Raw genomic sequence first — 23,107 nt, 5'->3', positions numbered from 1 at the left:
AATGAGACACCTCCGTCTTCCAAGAAAAGCAGAATGCAGGGTGACTCAAAAAACTACACATGCTCTCCTTGAGAGAAGGGTTAATGCAGAATACTTCTATTAAGAAAAACAAACAACAACAGCAGCCCAGTTCTCCTGCTCTAACTCTGCTACAGCAATATACACATACTGCTATGCAATATTCTTGTTACTATTCCTGATGTTCACTTTCATGGCTTTAATAATCATGCTCACCTAAAATCACACCACCTTTTTTGTCAGAATTACGGCAGAGATACCAGAAAAGGAGGTTCTGTTTAAAATAGTATCTCGTGGACATTTTTAAGTTAGTTAGGTATTTCCAGTTTCAACATCACATGCCATTACAAGCATCAACATTCAAATTAATCTTTGTATGTAAGCAGAAAATAGATCTTCACACCTAACTGACATATCCATTCTCATAAAAATCCATAAAACTGACAGCAAAAGCAAAACATGGCCAAGTAAATGTAAAACAAACTAGCTTATGCTGTTACATTATAATCAACGTTCCAAATTGTTTCTCATAATTCAGTTATTAAAATAAAAAGTCTAAGCATCCGATGAAAAATAATTGAAGTATTCCGATTTAATGTTCAGAAGGTAGTAATTTAATATTTACAATGAGGAAGACAATCACTGAATAGTTCCTCAATGGAATAATAATTTTATTAATTAACATACGTTAAATCTTATTTATACATAGACTATATGGGCTTAGAAAATAAGTTTCTCACCATTTTTTCCACTGTTGTCTGAAAACTCAACCTAATTTTTAGAGAATATGCAAGAAACTACAAGAGCTTGAGAAAAAAAGTATTTATTCTTCCAGATATAAACATCAATGCAGCAACTTCAGCCTCAGACTGGCATGTGGAATGAGCTCAAGCCTCCCATTTGAACAGGTTCTTACAATGGCTTATGCCTTTCTGCTTCTCACTGCAATGGCCTCTGCTCCCCGCTTAGAGTGATTTCCCAAAACACAGTTCAAAAAAACTAAATGCTTTCATCTGTATATGAACTGTTTGGGAAGGCAGCAACTATTGATTTTATCATGCCACAGTCAGATTTTGTCACATGCTCATGAAATCACTCATGAGATCACCTCTTTGTTTATAAGGAAAAATGTAGCCTGTACATTGTCAACTTTTCAGAAACTTCAATCAGATACAATTTTTTGTTGCAATAATTTGTTAGTGAAAAGTGTCTTGCCAACCTGACGGTTTAACACTCCTGCAGGCAGACTTCAGCTTTTGCAAGTCATCCACAACCGTACTGCTCTGCCAAACCTTGCTGACTTTCTGAAGTTTAGAATTATTTGATACTCTTTAAGAGACTAAAGAGCAGAATTTATCCTTCTTGCGACAGTGGTATTTGTTAGGTCACATTTCAACCGCTGTGCATGTCTTGCATGGTAGCAACTGTCTTGGCCATCACCAAGAAATAAAACCTCCAGACGTTCAGGATTAAGAGCTCAAGACTTTACATCTCAAGTTAAGGAACAAACACTGAAACCTCTGGCTATAACAGATTAAAAATGTTTGTGATTCAAGCAGCAAAATGAATATGTTGCCCCTGCTAACCACGTGAACCATGGTTTCCACTGCGTGTGACAGAAAAGGAAAATTCAGACTGTGTTTATGGTAACGTGTCTTGGCAATCATCCTGCTTTCAAGCCCTCCTCTCCTTAGTAGGAAGGAGTGTCATATTTGCAGCTATTCTGCTCTGTTAAACAAGCCCAGAGGTCTGCTCCAGCTCAGCCTGCGATGCCACAGCCCCTTGGTACTGCAGAGCATGTCCAGAGCACCCCCCAGACACCTGAGTGCATGACAGATGCAACATCCTCGGGCATCGTGCCAAGGACCCTTTGCGACTCCACACTGGTCTGTTCCATGCCGCCATGGGACCCTACCACCCAGCCCTACCTACTGCACCCTGTCCACTACAGCTCACAGCATTTGCACTAATCTCTTGGGTAAAAGCATGCCACAACGTTAGAGAGCTATTGTCACACCAGAGAGCTAGTATCATTGAATTTGCCTTGTAACCATGACACCAGCATTGCAAAATTCAACTAGTCCATTTTCATACTGCAAATTAGTTCTTTTTTTTTTTTTTTAAAACAAGAAAGAAAAACAAGATTTGTTTGTATTCATTCAATACTACCACACAGATAGCAAATTGCCAGAAAATTAACACTAAGGTTAAATTCCTGTCAAGTTTAGTGCAAAGACTGTAGCCTTGACGGCTGCCACTATAAACACTTTTTGTTTGGCAGAAAAACATATGGGGTAAATAGTCTAAGTAAAAGGTTTCCCCACAGACTGAATTGACAATTAAGGTGCTTACTCATAGCTTTCACAAAGCACTGTTAAATTAAGTGTTCTTCCTAGTGCCCCTGCCTGTATCACTATGCTGTTCACAGGAAATATTTTTCTAAACACAGTTTGCTTACTCTGTGAAGAGTTGCCCGAAGCGTGCAGCATTCTTTCCTTGCTGAAATCTCTGACCACATTCATGATTATGAACAATGGGGCTCAATTATCTCTGACAGCTCCAACAATGTTCTGACTGAGGAAATTATCATAACATTGATTGTTTTAACTCTAGTTCAGTGTTTTCCAGCTAGGGGAGAAAGATGAAATCATTTTCATTAACTGATTAAATTACTTCAGCTTTCGTAATTCTAATCAGCTTTACTCTGGAATATGTAATCTTGCTGCACAGCAATTGTCATCCTTGTTGCCTAACTTTCATTGGTGACCTGACGTGTTTTACGCTTTGTTCTGAAGTCTTTTATTAATAATATGACATTTCCCAAAATCCACAGCAATTTAGAGAGCTCTGAAATGTTTCATAAGGACAATAACAGTTTTTGCCAAAAATTAACAATCAGCAAAGCAGACCAATTACATTGGAAGCTGAACAAAACAAAAACTTCTTTCATGTGCCAGCAATGCAGTGGCATCAAAATGTAAATAAGCCCTGAAGTTTTGCCCCGACTTTCTAAAATAGTTCTAGACACACATGACAATTAGCGCTGGAACAAGAAAAACGTGACACTTGCTTTTGCAGTCTAGAACTTACAAAAGAAAAAAAAAAACACTATCAGTTCAAATCCTTCCTTTCCTCCAGAAAGGGAGGCTACCACTGACTGGCAGGGCAGACCCAAGGCACTGCCAAAGCAGAAACCGGAGCACTGGGGAGCAGAACCCCCCCAAAGCCGACAGGTCACAGCTGTGAGGACCATTATTCCAGGTGAGAGCTTCATAGCTTTTGAAGGCTGAAGGTTCTGGGGGTAAAATGACTGGCATGATCAGATGCATAAGGAACAACTTCTCAGTATGTTCTCTAAAAGCAGCACATGGAGGAATAATACGAAACTGTTGAATGTCAGATGGCGATTCTTCACATAACGTGCAGGAAGTTGTGACAGACAGACGTTCATCTTGGTTCAATAAATGCCTGATAAACATTCAGGGGTAGAAAATCCTTGGGGAGGTATTAAATAGAAAGATACCACCCACCTCTGGCCCTGAGCTGCAAGCCACAGAAAACTGTGGGAGTATATGGGAGAAATATCACTCTGTGCTTGCCTCACCCCAGGAATCTGATTTTGGCTGCTGGCAGAGAAAAGTCACTGGGTTAAACGGACCTTCCCTCTGATCTGGTTAATCTTTTCTGACATTTCTGTGAAAGAAGAGGACAAGAGTTTTGTTCATTTGTGGTCTCAAAGTTAAATGGCCATTTTCCTACATATAAGGGAAACACATCGCCGTAGACGCTCCTAGCAGGCATTATACTACGTTACTGCTTACATATTCCAACTGCTAGGACTGCAGACGTTAATTTCTCCAGCTGACAACTACAAAGGCAACATGGAGATGTACTGAATTCCTTCTGATGTACAATCAGGAGTTCACCAATGTTAGATCAATTACACTTCTGCAAACAAATCACGGACAATAACGCTGCACAACTTTCACTGTGATGTAAAATATCATACATAAAGCTGGGAACATTAAACAAAACAGAAACATTAGGCTGAATTTTTTGTGAATTTTTTTGCTATTTTGTATCCAGATCTGTCCAGATTACAGCTACTGTGCATGAGAGAAAGCATTCAAATAGACTTCAAAACCCCAGGCTGAGCTTAAAAAGCAGGGAAAATCATTTCCTTATATTATAAAGTGAGACCACCTAAAACAGACATTTTGATAGATAGTAAGTATGGAACCATCTAATGTCATTTTTAGAGTTATGTTTCAGAACAGAGTCACCCTGTAAGTGCTTTGCCCAAGAGCATACCATAAATCAGTGCTAGAACAATGGAGTACTGTTTTAATTACAGCTTCTTACGAAATCTGTAATAACAAGTTGAAGGTTAGAGGCTGACTTAGTTGTTTAGCAAAATGATTTGCTAAGCGGTTTTCAATATCTCCTCATTGAATCTATAGCTACAGACAGGCTCAGCATCACTATTCCAGTGGGAATCCTTTTGATGGCAGAAACTGCTGTACAACCATTTCATTATGCTTCAGGAAAGAGAAGCAATTCACAGGAGACGGGAAATACTATTTTCTAAAAGTATATCAAGCCTTGCAGTTATTATGAAGAGCAGCTATGGGGAACAGAACAGGCTGACAGAAGTTCAGAAAAATACTTCACTAGGGACAAAGTCCTCCCATCCAGCCTACAGGGCACATCTCAAGTAACTGTCAGAAATGAAGGCTTCGTCAGTGGCAGACCAGAAAGGTCCCCTTTTACAGGCTTCCATAACTATGCCGTGATGTAGGTTTCGCTTGAAGTGAAGAAGATTTTCCTATTATGAATGGCCTGACCAAAATAACTTAGTTGGTTTGTCAGCCAAAAGGAAGACAGTTGGAGGTAAAACAACTCTGTTCCTTAGGTAAGGTAATAAATTTTTTTTTTTTTGGGAAGACTGAAGGCCTCATCTATAGTCAAGTTTTCTACTGTTGGGCTACTACCATCTATCTGTACATATTATTTGCCTTTCACCTTGGTAAGTGGCACCTCTTAACCGCAGAGGCTTCTTTAGGCACACTAATTGATCATAGTAAGCTACTGCAGAATAACATGAAAGGGATTATTATTATTTCAGGACAAAACCACACATGAATCCTCTCCAGAATAACAGCTTCTAGTCAATTCTGTATATTGATAGGACTTATACAACTCAAATACACATCATAGCCCTCATATTATTTTGTGACAGGCTGCCTTTCTGCTGACAGAATGAGCCAAACAAAATACACCTCTTATCCTATTGAGCCCTTGTGTTAATGTTGTTTTCCTATCTAAAGCATTTTATAAATAAAAATTCTATTAATATACAAGAATGATAAAAATAATATCATTTCATAAATAAAAAAATTAGGAACCATGATGTTGTTTTCTTAGTCACTGCAGTGTCTAAAGATTACTATCAGCACTCCAGAATTTCAGGCTTTTGATCTTTTTGTTGAAAACTTTATACTATTTTGCTGTTCATTTGAAGAGTGGACGTATGGCTGCACAAAGATAAGGCAAAAGAGTCTACGATTACAGAACTTTACTTTTGGCATTGATAACATTTTGTTCAAACTACTATTACCTTACCAGTGTTTCTGTGCAGACTGTTCAAGCATTCTGCCAGTAGAGATCTGGCAGAGATCTGGACTCCTTTCTCCAGATCTGCTGCAACCCTCTGAATACCAAAGAACAGGGAACTGAACGCAAGCACTAGAGCTATTTTAATGCTTTGGAATTTGCAGGAAGACCCAAAAGTCTCTTAGCATGATCGAAACCTGAGGTGCAACTGAATACTTCATAATTAAAACTGTAACAGCTCTCTCTCTCTCATGGATTGCTTATCTTCATAACTCTCAAACAAGGGCATAATTAATAAAAATCACTGCAAGTGTAATTTTGATTAAATGACCAATGCTGGATTAAGAATGAAGCAAAGCAGTAATCTGTTTGTATTCCTAAATGTTGTAGAGGAAACAAACATTTAATGCTGTCACATTCTAGACTCCGATTTCCTGTGTTTAGCACTCCATAATGCTGTGTAACATGTATAACAACAGCTAGGCTGTTTCCACAAATTGCCGAACATAACAGTAAAAAGTCTTAATATCATCTCAAGGTATAAGCACTATCCATTACTGTCAGCCAATAGAAGATTCAGGGCCTTTTATGTCTGTGTGTTGTAGTAGGTTTTAAATCAAAACTTAACATCTTAAGTCCTCACAGGGTTGTGGGAAAGGCCTTCTCAACCAGTATAATGCTATCTAGATGATTCCCTAATCACCTTGAAACAGTTGATCCAAAACAGACCCGAATTTCCTCACTCGCTGGAGCGTTAGCTCTAAAGCACAGCACCAACAGTTAAGTATCAACTTTAGCAGCTCTTACTGGTTTGTTTTTTTTTTCGGTTGTTTTAAAGGTTTTAAAGGAGAAAGATCTTGCTAACATGTCTACTGGACAGGTTTAACATCACCTGCGTAAGCTTTCGGTACAAAAAGGCTGCTCCTATACTGTGCTTAGATTCGACACTGTTCTTCCAGAGCTGAGTAGGGATGAGGCCCACGGTGGGAAGGAAGGCACATGGAGTTCTTCAGTGTGCTAACCCGCTTGTTTTGACAACAAGCAAGCAACAAGTGCTAAGAAATTTTCATTCCGTCTTAGGGCTCTTTGTATGACTCCGTTTCCAGGACTAGCTACTGTTTCTAAAACTGATCACCTTTTTCAAGTTCAGAGGCAACTTTACACTCTCAGTAGCTGACAAAATATTACCTAGAGAAAAATATATAACTTGAGGGAAATCCCAAACTTTGTTTTCCGTTAGAAGTTTTTCAGCATAGTAACCTCTCAAATTTTCTGAGTGTTCATGAAATGTATTAAGCAGTTATCTTTTATGTCCAGTGAATCAAGGAGTCTCATAGATCTGTTTATTAACAGCACAGTCTTCCACAGAAACTGTGGCCAGCCTACTGGGGCCCATTTGCAGCCAATGGAAGAAAACAGAAGCTGAAATTGATCCTGAATTGATTTTATTTTAGTGCTCTGACTCAAATGAATTTAAGCTTCATAAAGAAAGCCTTAGATCTGAATTTAATGAAATACTCCTACAGTAGAAATAGACAGAGGTTCTAGGGGCTCAGCCAAAGACCAATGAAGTCAGCAGAGGTTCTTCTATTTAGTTTACTGAGCTTTGAGTCAGGCTCTGAAACAAATACTACAAGTGTTTGCCAAATCACAATCTAGATTTACAGAAAAGAGCTTGTATTTGTTCAGTTCTCTGTGTATTATTTAGGGAGATACAAGCACAGGAAACACAGGAATAACCACTAGATTCAGATTCCTACCAGCAATCACACAGTAGATTACCTTCCCCATTCTCACCACAGTACAAAACAAGAATAAAAACCCAGTTTCCCCTGCCCCCAAAATCTTTACTGAGCTGTTCTGTGTAAAAAAAAAAAAAAAAACAAAAAACAAAAACAAAAAAACCAAAACCATTTCTGATGCTAAACCTCATGGTTTAAACCTCTTTTTAAACCTCTATGCACTTGCTTTATGGTAGCACTGAAAGGCCTCAGAACAGGTATCAAGGATCTAGTGTACTACATATCATAAATACACATAGCATCAAAATAAATCCTGCCCCTAGAAAATACATCTTTATGTTTGTGAAAAAAAGTAAATATTTCACTAAAATATCAACAATGTAAAACACTTTCAGACATAGGTTTCCGTTCCTTAGAGGTGAATATGCCAGATTCAAATATTAACTGCCAGACTCGAAACAAAGGTATTGTTATATTGTATATATTGTTATATTGTATAGGGTTCTGAAATTGAAAAGAAATCTAGGCACTCACTTTAACTTGAAATCATGACTGAATGCATGCAAGACCGGGCACAGTCCACTCAAATATTTGTCAGTGCAACCATTTGGTGCTGTTGCTTGCAAACCACTGGTGTGAAGCTGACTTGATATAGCCAATTTCTAGTGACAAATAGTTTTAGATTCCCCCAGCAAGAGAATTCAGTTACTGTGGCTTATTTTCACATAGATTTGTGTAAAAGTACTTTTCAAGAGTTGTGCCTAATAAACCATTAGAGTTTTCCCAGATAGTTGTAGCGCTTCAGCACCCTGATCCTTCACATCTTTCTTATTTTCTGCCTTCCTTCAGCAAGTTTGTCTCTTACCTTGGGATGCAAGTGACATACTGTGCAGGCAATACCTCCTTTGAGGATTACGCCAATTTTAAATAATATATTTTAGAGTCTCACTGCCATGCAGATTTATCAGAGAACCAAAGTAGATGTTAGCAGAAACATTCAAGGCCAAGAGCATCATGCACTGCAATATGTAAAATATGCAAAAAATTCTTTAACTGATTTGTTTCTTATGCACCTTTCTAGCACACCCATCAAATTCATTTTCAGATGCATGTTTACCACATTCATCAAGCTGGGTTCATCCTTTTCACTACACTAAGAGATGGTAGCCTGTTCTGGATCACTCCCTTTCCTGATGGTTCTATTTATGGTTGATTACTTCCATAAGCTAAAGAAACAGTCAAAGTTGATTTAGAGATTACCACCTCCCAGCATGACTTTAAGAAGCCCATCATGCAAAAATTCACAGAAGATAAATTAGCAGGTATAGCAAAATCTCTTCAAATCATTTGTCCCTATAGCAGCCCCTGGTATAGAATACATTAAGGTCTTAGCTAATATAGGCCAAGAAGAGCACATTAAATTGGGCAATTTAGAACCACTAGGCTGCTAACAGGAATATAGGCAATAGAAACGTTGAGGCATGAGAGAACCGTATCTTCAAGCCCCCACAAACCACAAAGTTCATTAGTTTAGTCTTGGAATCTGGATATATAGCTCTTAATAAAACTATTCACAGAGCACAGAACACCAAACCATGCTCTCCTTTCCTCTATGAGGAACCCCACTGCATTCAAACTACTGCTTTTCAGTAAATCAAGTAGGATTTAGTTCAAACTGGCTGCCCTGTGTAATTTTCCTGCAGCTGATTCACTTATTTCAGGCTAGGAGGATGCCAAAGCTAGAGAGAATCAGGTCTGCAGTTTAAATGACTGTGGAGTTGCTGCTGTCCCATAAACCCCTCCGACGGAAGACTGGATTTTTGGCACCACATCTCAGAAGACTCTGAAAGGGCATGCAGTAATCTAAGCCACAGACAGCCAAGTTCTTGTAAGGTTGCTTCATGACTGGTGAGAAACAAGTATGACTAACAGGAAAACACCACAAGTACTTACATAAATCTTCAGGACAGTACTGGGAACACAAGCAGCACGTACAGTTGTTTTCTAAAGGTTTGGTTAATTTTCCTAGTCTATGTCTTCTCATATGAGCTGGTGTCCTCATTTGCAAAATACACATCAAAGTATATCACCAACCTGTTTTTCTGAAAAATCATCAGTTATTCAATTTAATAAAGTGATGTCTGCCTCTAAAGTTATACTAAAGTAATAAAATATTCCACTGTTGTCTGTATCAGGTTAGAAATCTCTGAAATTAGTCAGTTTAACGGAGCAACATCACAAGGCAAAACAAATTGGGAGATAGAGCACTTTCTCTCATGCCAGTGCCTTGCAGGTCTAGTTTTATCCTCAAATAGTGAAAAGACTAAAGTGTCCTCTACACTAAAAAGGAGAAAAGAAATTTATTTGGCAGTGGGAAGCAATTGCTACATGCAGAAAATTCACTTATGTTCATTATTAGTGTCATGTTAGTATCACAGTGGCCAGAGATTTAAAAGAAAAATAAATAAATAAATAACCCACCACACACTGAATGTTTGCTGTGAAAAATACAAAAGTATGAAAACTTTCTAATCTAATACTCCTACACTTCACATATAGCAAAATATAAACTTGGTTACAGCTTGGGAGCATTAAAAACTCCTCAGATCTTAAATATTTTATTTGCTGTTAACAACTTCCTGAAAATAACTTAAAAAATGCATAAAAACAATGCTAGCATCTACTTAATTCTAATTGAAAACATAATTCTTTGTTTCCTATTGACTCAAAACACTAGTGCCCCCAAGTGACATTTCATTATACAATATAGTTTTCTGGTTTTGTAAAAAACCCAACAGATTATTTCAATTGCTTTGCACAATGCTGAGAGAGAACAGAAAGACACGCTTGCAAGCAAAAGTCAAACTTAAACGATACTGAGATTTGTTTGGGAGGGTTTGAGGGGAAGGAAGAGGAGTAGTTTACCTTTTCATTTTCTAACTGTTCTGAAACTGCAAATTGTCAAAAATTGCAACATCAGCATAAAGCAGGATTTACTTCATCTGCTAGCTACTCATTAGTCTTTTCTATACAAGCCATCTCAACACTCAAGTAGCTCTTTGCTTGTTCTGGAAAGGATTTCATAGGTCTCTTTTCCAGTCTGTTAATCTTGCAATATACTCTTCTGAAATTGCATGTCCTCTCTGGCTTCCCAAAGATATGTCATGCTTTCTAGGTTATCAGCGAGTGAAGAAGCTTAAAAGCAAAGATTTGAAGAGAACAGCCCAGAGACTGCCAGACCTCATTAAATCTAACATCTCTTATACAGCACAAGACTGGTTACGTTCTCATTTATTTTTCCATAAAATGTACATGTGAAAAAAACCCTCTATTACGTTCTTGAAGAGTTCCAATATACTGGTTTATAATTATAATAATATTGTAAATGACTAGTAAAAATAAAATGACAATTAAGATTTGGGCAACTTGCTCTGATCTTATATAATACTTAGTAGCCACTAAAAGGGAGCAAATGCCACAACCTCCGTAGTGGCATCAAATTTTACATACTACGTTCATGAAATTCACAAGTCACACATAAGCACTTGCTTTGCTAGCTGAATATATGATAATCAGATGTAGCGTTAAAGATCAAACGTAGGATACAAGATTAAGGCCATATTTTAAATACAAAATTCCCTTTATGCAGACGCATTGCATACTCTGAAAAAGAAACGTAGAAGAAAGTCTGTTTAGAGAAGGTCTCATTCTTTCTCTTTAATTTACATCTGGCATTTGTGGTTGGCGTCATAGCACGTACTGCTAGATTTGTGATGTATGTTTAATGTATTAATATAGAGCATCGAAAGTTTTGAAGAATCAAAAGTAATTCAAAAGGAAACTCATGGTTACACAACTTGAGATAACTTAATAAGAAACAATTTTCAAGAACTTTATGGTCTTTTCCAAAGTCTGAATGGGTAGCACCTGAAAATTGTGAGTTATTCTCTTAATTAAATAAAAAATTTAAACTAAATCACTGTGCACCATCAGTTACTCAGACTCTTCATAGAAAGAAATATTAAAAATTAATTATTTTCAAAGAAAAATATCAAGTTTGTATATGCTCTCACATGAGAGAAATTATCTTTAATGTGATGCTAGAATACCTGATACTGCTGTCAGGGATAGGACTGTGACTTTCTTTGTTATTCCAAGACACAGTATAGAAAGTGTCTAACCGAAAGGGGATGTCAGATATATACACACGCTGCAATGAATATTGTCCTTGTAACTAATTCGATTATAAAATAATAAAATTACTCGTAGCGTTGGTGTGAAGAATAACTACAGCTAGTTGACGTTTATTAAAAAATTTTCAAGCTCAAACAGTACTGCAGAATAATTAGGGAGCTATGAGCTGTCTGTATTGTTAGTCTTGCATACCATAGATGTCCTTACTTACTTAATTTCTCCTTCACTCCTTTTATTTGTTGAAAGCACTTTAAATAACATTGTAGTCCAAATCTAAGTCTAATCTTTCAAACTGGATCCAAACAACTGTGACTTAATGAGAATCAGAAGCTTGAAGCTTAACAAATGAGTTAACCGTCAGCTCATGCGCTGATCAGAACATATCACTGAAACAGATTTAGGAAAAAACCCGAAAGCAAAGTGTTACATGGCAAGCAAGCTAGCTCCTCATGTATAAGTAGGTGTAGATAAGAATAACTCCTCAAAGATCTCCACTTGATGATAAGAGTGTACCATATCAAATATAAAGAAATACCTGCTTGTAACTGTTTCTATTGAAGACATCTGATAACTAACGTGAGGTGTAAAAATAATCATTACTCCTCCTTCCCCTCTCTCAACTTTAATGTGTACCCGCTTATTAGTATTTCATCTGGCAAGCATTTTCCCACCTGTACTGCTGAAAAAGATCCCATCACATAATGAAATTTCAAAAAGGCAATCCATTTTGAATTACTCCCACTGCACAGCAAACCAGAGAGCGTGATGCTATTAACAGATATTATTCATATTAAGATTCATATTATTACTTACACCAGTCAAACAAGTTTTTCCAATGACTATTTAATAGCTACGCGCTATGCTCTAAATTCACTCTCCCATATATGTTATCAGTAAAAATAATCATGTAATATCAACTTCAGAAAGGACTCATACAATTACTGTTGTTCCTGTGGAAGACAAGTTCAATCCATGCAATATCTCACAGTCCTTATCAATTGCTGTTAGTTTAGTTTCTTTAAGGTATTTCATTCACATCATACTACCTTGATTCTGAAAGTTAACTCCATCCATTTAGATGGATCAATGAGGCAGGAATTTCCCTTTATGATAGACATTACTTAACACCTCTTTTTGTCAAAGCATAGAAATCTCAGCATACATATAATACAAACAGTGGCTCTCTGTTAACTGCTTTTGAATCAAAACAAGCAGCCCTTAGGGGCAAAGCCTAACTACATCTCTGCACAAATGGGATTCAGCAGTGTTTTAATACACAAAGAGAAGTAATTTTTCCCATTACGTGCTTGATGGAAACTCCATTCCCCTGCCCTACAGGCTGGGCAGAGTGAGTTGCTTTTCTATTTCTCTACAGTTTGCTACCCTTTATCCTTCTTTTTCCCCAGTCGTCATCTGGCTTCATTCACATTGCTGCTATACGCTCAACTTGTATGCATCTGCCTTCAGCACCACCACTCCTCATTTTCCCTCTGCAACTTCCTTTTCATTCAGGTTCCCTCCTTTCTGCTCCCTCTATTCTCCTGTCCTTTTAACTCCCTTTACTCTCCAAACACCACTTCATGTACACACTCAGTTCCCCCTTCCTGCCCTCTTTGTTCTTGCATAGGTACCTTGTATTTTCTCCTGTATTTTATGATAACATAAAGGGATGTCATCTGCTCTAAAAGAAACTACAGTTTCTTCTGCATACGCTACAGGTATTTATCACATTGAGAACATTAGGACAAGATGACAATTTTTAACTCAGCAAGCTTAGGAGCTTCTCTACGACAGTTTTCCCTGTGAATTTATTCTTATAGATAAATTTTCAAGAACAAAGTGAAAAAAATCAGCAAATTTACTATCACTACAAAATATTTCTTTCCCAAACAAAACATTGCATTGTTCTACTACAGTTTTTCTCCAAATGTTTTGTTGGAAGAGTACCTGTATTTAATAAAAAGAAGGAACTACTGCTTCAGCATATTTTAAAAAGTGCTCAGCACAAAACATACATCATAACTCAAGAACTGCCCCCTACGCGTTAGTAATAACAAGAGACTCCCAAATGCATCTGATCTTTATAGAACAGTTTATAGGCTGACACAAAGTCATCTGAACTCAAAGTAACAATTTCTACTGACTTCATTAGATTTTGGATCAGGTTCTTCTCTAACATCTATTTCATCTTTGACAAATACGTTCTTCTTTATGTTGGTTGCTCTCTTCTCAGTATCTTTTATTTCTTCAATATTTACTGAAGTTACTCAAAATGGAAAGTGTTCAAGGTATGATTCTGATAACTCTAAAGTCTTTGCTTTGCTTCTTACAGCAATCTAACATCTTTCTGCGAGACGTTTTCTTCAGGCTACCCCTCAGTGACATCTGACACCCCACAGTGATATCATGGTTTTTTGCTCCCCTCCCCCACCGTGAGCCCTTACATTTAGTTCATCACTTTTAAGTGTATTAGAGGACATGGCCTTAGAAACTCTAGCTGCTGCACTGCAAGACACTGCCTCTAAAGCCTTAACCTATATAAAAGGGACTACGTAATGAGGAGCTAATACAAAAACCAGGAATTTACAACACAAGTAACAGACTCCAGGTCAGGTAAGGAAGGGGAAAGATGGAAGGCCTGACAATTGTTTAAGAAAAGAGGGTAGCAGAAGTGATTTTCAGCACCAGATCTCACTAATCTAAGGTTAACGATGCCTCTTAACAGTGACTCTGCTAATATGGAAGCGGGCAGTGTTTTTAACAGGAGGTAAAGAACAGAATAATAGTAGACCATTAGCCTCAATCTCATGAAACAAGACTCAGCTCTTCTGCTTTGGACCTGCAAAAATATCTTCATAAAACCTTCGTTCTACTGACTTTTTTTTTTTTTAATTTGACAAAATATGAGAAAATAGATCAGTAACAGATTCAAGTAAAGATGAGAACCTGAAGTGATAATACAAGATATAAACTGGACACGCAGAATTAAGTACCAAACCTTTCCCTCCCCACCAACAGGGGCACAAAAATAAAATACGTATTGCAAGCCACTGTGACTCTGAGACGGTATCATCCCTAAGTAGTTAACCAATTAACTAACAACTTGATTACAAAATCTGCAAGATAATTTACTCCTTAATAATGTATATTCATAACATTTGAGTGAATATCTCTGAAAGAGTCTCCCCAGCTACAATAGAAATAAAACATATAGGAAGATAGAAGCGATCTTACTTTTTCATCATCATCAGAAAAAGGGGCACCTCCAGGAGTCTTATTTATTGCTTGGGCAACACCAATAATCTCTCCATCGCTGTTTCTTATGGGCATGCACAACAGTGACTTTGTCTTGTATCCCGTCAGCTTGTCAATCTCATCGTTAAAGCGACGATCCTTCAAAAGGAGATAAGGAAGCATTAACGTGCATATCGTACATCTCAGTTTTCTTCAGGCAAAGTACTGTCTTCTCTCAATGTCTTACATAGTATTTCAGCAGTATTGTGTGGTCACTTCTCCGTTATTACCCTATTCCCTCCTATCTGTTTTTCTCAGTTATGATACTGAAAGAAACCTTTCTTTCTCCGAGGACCAGCGCAAGGCTTAGGAAGCACAAACAGCAGTATCTGCTGGTGCGAGGGATGCTGCATCGCGCGCTCGGGGCCTAGACAAAACAGGAGACCCTCACGCCCGCCGCAGCGGCTGCGGCCGTCAACAGACCCTCAGCAGCCCTTGCTGCGCTGGCTCAACGGCCGTACTCGAGCAGAGACAGATTCAGCAATTTGCCTCACGCACCAGAGGGAAAAGAGGAGAAGAGGCTGGATGCTTCTGGAAGGTTCCCTCCCTCAGGCCCGCTGTGCCGGGGTGGGACACCCGCCAGCCCCAGCGCAGGCCACGGCCCTCTGCCCCGGCTCCAGAGCCCAGGCCGCAGCACTGCACCAGGCTCCTCGGCCGAGCTACAAGCCTGCTCCGGGCTCGTCAGCTCCTCCAGGGCTTCTCCCAAAAGCAGAGGCCACCTCTCTCAACCTCTTGCCTTCCACATAAATTTCACACAGCTCAAAGATAAGGAAACTAGCAGGGGCTAAAGCTGTGATCTTGCTCCTGCCCACCACGTGCTCACGGGCAGTTTTCAGTTTCTTCAGTCTCAACCAACACTGCTCACTTCGCTCTCTCCATCTTGCCGCCCGTGAAGCAAGCCATGGGGAGGAGCAGGGTCCTGGCAGAGGCTGGCGAGATGCTCTGCCCCCGCGCACAGGCCGTGGCTCCTCCAAGGCGCATGCAAAGGCCAGAGCTAATTGCAGCTCACCACGCACACCCTTGCGTAGCGCGACGCACGCAAAGCGCGGCGAGGTTTGCGTGAGGGATTTAACAAGCTGCAAGGACTGCTGCGACACTTCGGTTGGGGACACAGAGAAGGAGCCAGCTCTAGTATGTACTAACTTAGACCATCCCTGGCTAGGAAATTACTGCGTTACCCCAGAGGCGCCCGAGGGTGTGAATTAGCTGTATACTGTATGGGCAGCTGCAGGATTAGGACCCTAACATGAAATAGGGAGCGTACCAACATGATGCTATGTAGGCATCCTAAGTCTCTGTTTTTTCAGCGGTGTCCAGGGAGCATTTGGTTCAGTTCGGTGAGGGATCCAAGCGTGCTCAGCTACAAGTCGCTCTTGGGATCCAAACTCACTGTTCGCTGCCTGGTGCGGCGAGCCTCAGAACACAAGAGCTTCAGAAGCATGTCTCTCACATTGTTAAGTTATATGTTATATCACCCTACACATGAAAAATACCAGGAAGAATTGCAACGCTTCAGTCCAAAGTGCCACATGCTTTAGAGTTATGTTTGTCAAGCTGCTATACTCAAACCACACAAGCTACGGAACAACGAAAGATTTCAGAGACCATCTGGAAGGGCCCGTTCTGAACCGGGAGAGAGGCAGCCACAACAGTAACCCCAGTCTCCCAAGTAAATCACCATGCAGCACACTGAAAATGGAGGGGCAAACACCTGGGTAGCCTGAAAGTTCCTAAAACGTAGCATCCGCCAACCAGAGCAATTTTTCAGTGATCCGGAGCAGTCTAAGGGGCAGGATTTCAGTATAGCGTACAGGGACTTAACAGCATAACACTCATTAACGTTAATGGGGACAGAGGGACTGGATCTCCAAGATGAAAGCTCACCTGTAAGCTTTACATGGCAAGTAGTAATTATTTATTGAAGAATTTTGCAAGTTTAAGTTCTTGCAGTTATATTTATTTTAAAATTTTGCTGGTCAAGAATATTATGAACAGTTTTTATTGCTATTACACCAAATATGAAGAACATTTTCTTAGCACAGTTACTTCATGCACTTTTGTATCCGCTTTCATTTAGGCTTTGCACACTAAAATTTTTTTGACTATAGTAATGCATTTAAATCATGATAGAATAAGTGTATAGTGCAATTCCCATGTCATAAAACATATTTTCCTCAAGAGAAAAACAAAACATATACTATGAACTTAAATTCATACAAAAGAATGACAAATCAATTTCTTCAGGAGCTAACAAAAACGTTAGTAGCATAACATGTTGAAGAGTAAGAGTAGCATAACATGTTGAAGAGTAAAGATACTAATAACAAAATGATCTTTGAAGAAACACTAGCGTTTTGTTATTTAAAATTTTTCTACGGCAATGTGTCCAAGGTTACATACACATCTTCATAAATATGGATAAGAAATAAATGCTTGCAGCTCTGTAAAATAAAATTCTACTTTTTGACACAACATTCAAATAATTTACTAAAACTACAATTGCTTCATACATTCCTGTCCCATGTGGGGTCAGCGTTGAGCATAAAGCGTTCTGTATACTTCTATTCCCAAAGGTCAGATACTTCAGGCACTGAAGACTCAGAAGTAGTACTAATACCAAGGCATTGAAAAATTGACTGATTTGAGCTGTGTTTAGACAGACCTCACTTCAGGTTTTAACCCTGGTTTTGGGCAAATGGCGTATTTTACACTAAAGCACTACAGGTAGTGCTTCATGTCCTGATGAAAGCCCAGGTACTTCCACAGTTGTAGGAACTTCAGAACGCTACCGTAAGTGAGGACAACGGGACGGAGCGTGCGGTCTTCATGAATATAGTTAGTAGTGCAAAACATATCCATAGAGAGAAAATGTTAAGTCTCCCTATAATTAAATTTGATCATTGTTAAAAAAAATAATACTACCACTTTTACTGAAGACTGATGTCTAGTGCTAGCAATGTCATCATATATACACGCACTTATGCTAAGGCTGTGCTGCCACTTCACAACTGTGTTTTATAGAGGGTCACGATTTCAACGTCGATCAGACAAAGACTCTTTTTGGTCCCAGTTCTCTGCTTGTTGCATTTAAATTTAAGAAGTCTACTAGGGTCTAGCACGGGAGCTAGTTTCCAATGGGGTATAAATGCTTTTTCAAGAATCTATAATAAAAACTTCGGTTCTCTCCAGCAAATTAAACATAGGAATGTCCCTAATAAAAATATATATATGTCCCTTCCAGTGCTGCTACATATTTTTACTGTATACCTTAGCTGAAAACTTGACTCCTACAGCATACTGACTGCATTTGCAGTTTGTATTTTACGTCTCCTGTGCAGGATACATACAGCTAGTTGCCACTGGAGAAAGACTACTGTATATGCAAACAGAAAAGTTTAAAAGATTCCTTAAATATCTTCTCATGCTATTCCAGTAACCATAGAAGTTGTAAGTGGAGCTTAAAGTACTTTTGATCATAGAACAGTCTGAAATTTTTCTTTTTATAAATATATTAACATTTGAAATAAGCAAACAGCTGAGAACAAACTACAGATTTTAGTAGAAAATGTCTTTCAATATAGATTGACAAAAACTAAAGGGAACTGAACATGGTTTGTTTGTTTTAAGTGGCCATTTAAATAGGAATTGTGTATTGGAAGGAGGCTTGATTCTTTCTCTATATTCCCAAAACAAATGGGTTCCTGAAATACCAAGCACAAGCTACACTTTCTGGAAACTCAGTCAATAAATAGATCTATAACTAGGAAGACATCTGTCTGCAGCTGACAGCTTTGACTGCCCCAAGGTTTCCTACCATCCTTAGTGAGAGCCTTAACGTGACGTAAATGGATCACTGGTTACAGGCTTAAAAATCATTCTTCTCTGGAAGAGTGCAACTCAAATTACAGATCACAAAGAGATTCAAAGGAGGTTGCAAAGTTCAGAAAAGGCAGTGCTAAGATGTTCATCTTATCAGTGAATTACCTTTACTAGCTGTACCTGTTCCATTAGCCAAGGAATCACTGCTATTAACCGGCAGCAGCTCCGATCCTCCAAGGTTAAGTTAGCATTCCACTGAAGCCAGTAGCTATAGCCCGTTCTGACTTCCTTAATGTGAGGAAACTGAGCTGTTGTACAAGAACAAGCAAGTCTTTCAAAAGTCGAGACAGTATCAGTTGGGAAATATTGTCATTTGACCCAGGTGATAAAAGAACAACCCTTACGATCCTTAATCTACAATAAGATTCGATTGTGATGAGGAAGATTAATTAAATCTTCACCTATACTACAAACGGAGATATGGATTTCCCCCTCCCCCCCCCTTCTAGAAATCTTACTTTCATTTTTATTTCCCTGTTGTGCATTGCAAATACTATGGAAACAGACTGTTTTTGTCACCTCAAAAGGGGCATGCTTTAGACATGGTCAACATTCACTTAGCATAGCCAAATGTGTATCTTCATCTCTATTACGTTGCTTTTTACCATTGAAGAAAATTTAAAAAAAAAAAAGCAAAGAATTAATACCGAGTCTGTTATTCACATATAGATTATAGTGTTCTACTGTGACAAAATAATTGAACTTTGTGGGTTTTTTTTTAAATTATAAAATTTTTTGATTGCTTGGTTTAATTCTGTAATTTTATTAGGATCTGCTCTTCCTTGGACCCATTTGTGCCTCTGGAGTGTATTAAACAGCCTTTGCTTCCACAAAGGGCAGATTACCAGCGTGCGCTCTTTGATAAAGCAAAGAGATTTCCTTGAGTTATTTGTGCCTAACAATTTCTTTAGGAGACCCAGAACCCCCATGATGAATGGTTTTTAATAATGGCATCCGGGGCCCAGACCCGCTTGATCCTGTGAGCTTTCCACATGCTTCTGAACACTTTCATATTAACTTCACTAGGAGCTGAAGCATTTTGCACCATAGAGGACCATGCTTAGAAGGATATTTGTCTTCCACAATGGTCCACGTAAAGTGAGATGCAATGCAATTATCACACAGTAGGTCTCACCAATGATTAAATTAGACATTATTTCTTCAGCTACTTCTTGCTAATGTCTGAATTATTTAGAATTAGTTACTTCTGACATACTGCTAACATGCTTTGTATCATTAGAGAGACAGATCCCACTCTGATTTTGTTCAGCCCAAAATAGCATTTTAGGTTTACTAAGATTATCTACCACTTCACATTTTGGGTCCAGATATAGGGCACTTAATGTTTCCACCCCTCTTCCCCCTGCCCTTTTTTAAAAAAAAAAAAAAAAAAAGGAAATTATCCCACTATATAAATGGCTTCTCACCATCAATAGCTACTTTAAGTTTAGAGATCCTCTGTCTCTCGGCAGTACCACACAGTAAGATGGCAAACTTTGCATTGCCCAGGACAAGAGACACTGATACTCTCTCTGGGGCTGAACAGACTATATTCTCTCCAATTCTTCCATAAAGTCCCCATTGACTCAACCATCATGATCAGAACAAGTCTGCCGTGATCAGCTTCCTGGGATAATAAATTTACCTATGAAGATACAGAAATCAAGGCAAGGGCCCTGTTTTCTGCTTCTGTCTTCCTGTGACATACATAGTCATGGCCTTTACAACAAGCCTCCAGATTAGCGTACAGTCAGGAGTGTTGTTTGACCCACAGTAAAAGGTGGCACATGGGACAGAGCCTTGTGAACCTGTCTGAATTGGATATATACGGTACAGCTGTCCATGCTAGGAACAGATTTGATGACACAAATGTCCATCCTGTGTTCCTTAGCGGGTGTTGTACTGGTTTGCTGCTCTCTACAATAGAGAGACTAGCAAACTGGAACCTGTGTTTTAAAGTACAACTCATTCCTGCTACCGCTGCACCTCCTTTACAAGTAGATTTTGGAAATTCCCTGCTTGTATCTCTTGCTGGGACCTCTACATAGGATAAGGGAAGCATAGGGAACCTGGAACAATCAGACAGCCTTAGTCCCAGAAGCCTTAGTCCCATTAGACACCGATGCAACAACCTAATTCAGTCTTCCTGCCCTCTGATAATATCAGATTATCCATTTATGCTAGAGAACTGGACCACCCTTTGCTGAAGGGCATTGCACCTTTGAAGCAGAGACTTCAGAGTATAGTATAGGTAGCACAAGTTTATAGTATAGGTAGCACAAGTATACTATAGAGAATTCAGTCATTTAACTGGAAAGGGGGGGGGGAATTCTTGGAAAAAAAAATCAGACTTCAATAAAAACTGGGTACAAATAAAATTTATCAAAACATGAAATGAAACCTTTTCTACAAGCTTTGGTGGAAAAGCAGTCAAGAATTTCATTTCAGTGGCATTAGGGGAAAGTGACGAGGAAAGAGAGAAGTGAACAAAACAAAATACTCCTTCTACCAGCATTAATATTGCTGAATGATACAAAATGAGCATAAGAAAGCTGAATGGCTGGTTGACCCATATGATATACCAATTCTAATTTTTTGGGTCTTCTTCCCCCCCCCCCCCTTTGCTGCATCACTTATATCACAACAGGATGTACACAGCAGGATCAAGCTGACAGGTTCTGCTGGATTTAACAGCACCAATAAAAACCTCAAGTGTTCAAGTGTGAACTGTGAAGGCTGAGGAGCTTGTACAAATTTACATCTACCTCTACTTACAGGGTAGTAACCTTGAGCAAGGAGACCTGTTTAGCAGCTGATAACAAAGCTGCTAAATCAGAGCGGCCCTCTGTCAGGGCCATAAACCTGCAAACATTTTGTGATGCAAACAGTATTATCCCATTTCTTAGGACAGCCTGTGGCACAACAGGGTCCTCATCTGCACTGCATGTCTGGGTGCTAAGGAATATTAATGTTGATAATACAAATGAGCGTTTGCTTTCAAGTTTATCTTTTAGAGTTGAGATTTGCATTCAGAAATTAGGGATAGAACAGATACAAAATACACTCTTTCTTTTTCAAGAAACCTCAACAGTTATAAACTGTACTGGCAGTATTTTCATACAATAATAGCTGAGGAAATCCAATGCAAAAATCTTCCACTGACCGATTAAAACATTACCAAAACCAAACATAATTGTTTTTATTGTTTTGGTTCTGTATAATGACATCTCCAGATGTCAGAGACCCATTCAAAAATGTAATGACTGAGGCACTTTCAACCAGAATTTCAGAACTGCCAATAAGGAAGAGTTATTCTAGAGGATAAACTGTGTCTCGTCTGAAATTATTTATTGATTGTAAATTCTTCTTTGGAGAAATATCACCCTGTAAAATACAGTGTTCAATCAAGGAAACACACAGAAGAGAGCAGGCTTGATTCATCAATCCAAGTGCTGGTATTTCAGCTGCAGGAGCAATGACACTGCAGTCCCAGTTCCTTTGTCTTTTCTCACTTATTGACAATCTTTACGTAAAACCAAACATCTTTGTGCTTTTATTCTATAAAAGGCCAAATCAAGGCACAGACACAAAAGTTTTTTTCCTAGGGTTCTGGAACCATGTGATGATATCAGAATCTTGACTTTCATTAAGAAAATTTTAAAAGAAAGAAGTTTCTAGTTCTTTTGGCTGTGAAGATGATCTTCAAAGCATGACCTGAAAGTGCTCAAGAACATAAGAATCAGAAATGCTGCAATCTGGAACAGCAGCTGTTAGCAGTATAAAGTCTTCTGATGTGCCTCGAGCTTCAGATTGCTTGTATCAGGACCTAATCATATAATGCTCAACTCCTCTATGCCAAGTCCTCTGGGTTTATCCTTTTATTCATAAAATTAGTTTGTAAATCTGACCATGAGACGATAAAGAAATTGGGTGAGAACTGAAAAAGTTGATCAGCTGTATTATTGGTAAAAATTGGACTGCATATTTAGTAAGGATCTCCTCTAATCTCCTTAGAGCTGGTTTCAACTAGAAAATAAGAAAAAAGTCCATTAGGGCCTATTCTTCCTTTCTTTGGCATCAATAACAATTACCTTGGCGTTAGTATCTTTGGGTCTGGAGTTGCTAAATAACAATCACTGAACATCCTCGAAATTTAACAGCTACATTTAGACGAAGCAAAAACAACAACAAAAATCACGACGACCATGAAGAAGTAGTAAAACATCATGGAGAGACTACTATTTCTATCACTTACTAAGAGTCTAGACATTTCCTGTTCATTTACAACAACAACAAAAAAATCTCTTCTCAAAAAATTCTAGTGAGATGTACTATTCACCAGAAGACCACAGAATGTCTCCGAAATT

The 23,107-nt window shown here is 38.6% G+C and overlaps 1 protein-coding gene across 5 annotated transcripts in view; it reads right to left on the bottom strand.

The window, feature by feature from the left end:
• PDE11A (phosphodiesterase 11A) overlaps positions 1-23,107 on the bottom strand; it is a 147,171-nt gene that overhangs the window by 112,221 nt on the left and 11,843 nt on the right. For all 5 annotated transcript variants that reach the window (XM_068948430.1, XM_068948432.1, XM_068948431.1 and 2 more), the window contains exon 2: positions 14,802-14,960. In XM_068948430.1, coding sequence (XP_068804531.1) covers positions 14,802-14,960 — 159 coding nt within the window. The remainder of the gene's footprint in view (positions 1-14,801; positions 14,961-23,107) is intronic.

This window comes from Struthio camelus, chromosome 6 (assembly GCF_040807025.1).
Source record: "Struthio camelus isolate bStrCam1 chromosome 6, bStrCam1.hap1, whole genome shotgun sequence".
In the NCBI taxonomy this organism is placed as follows: Eukaryota; Metazoa; Chordata; class Aves; order Struthioniformes; family Struthionidae; genus Struthio; species Struthio camelus.
The sequence above is the reverse complement of the archived record's forward strand: the minus strand, read 5'-3'. Positions and strand labels throughout refer to the sequence as shown.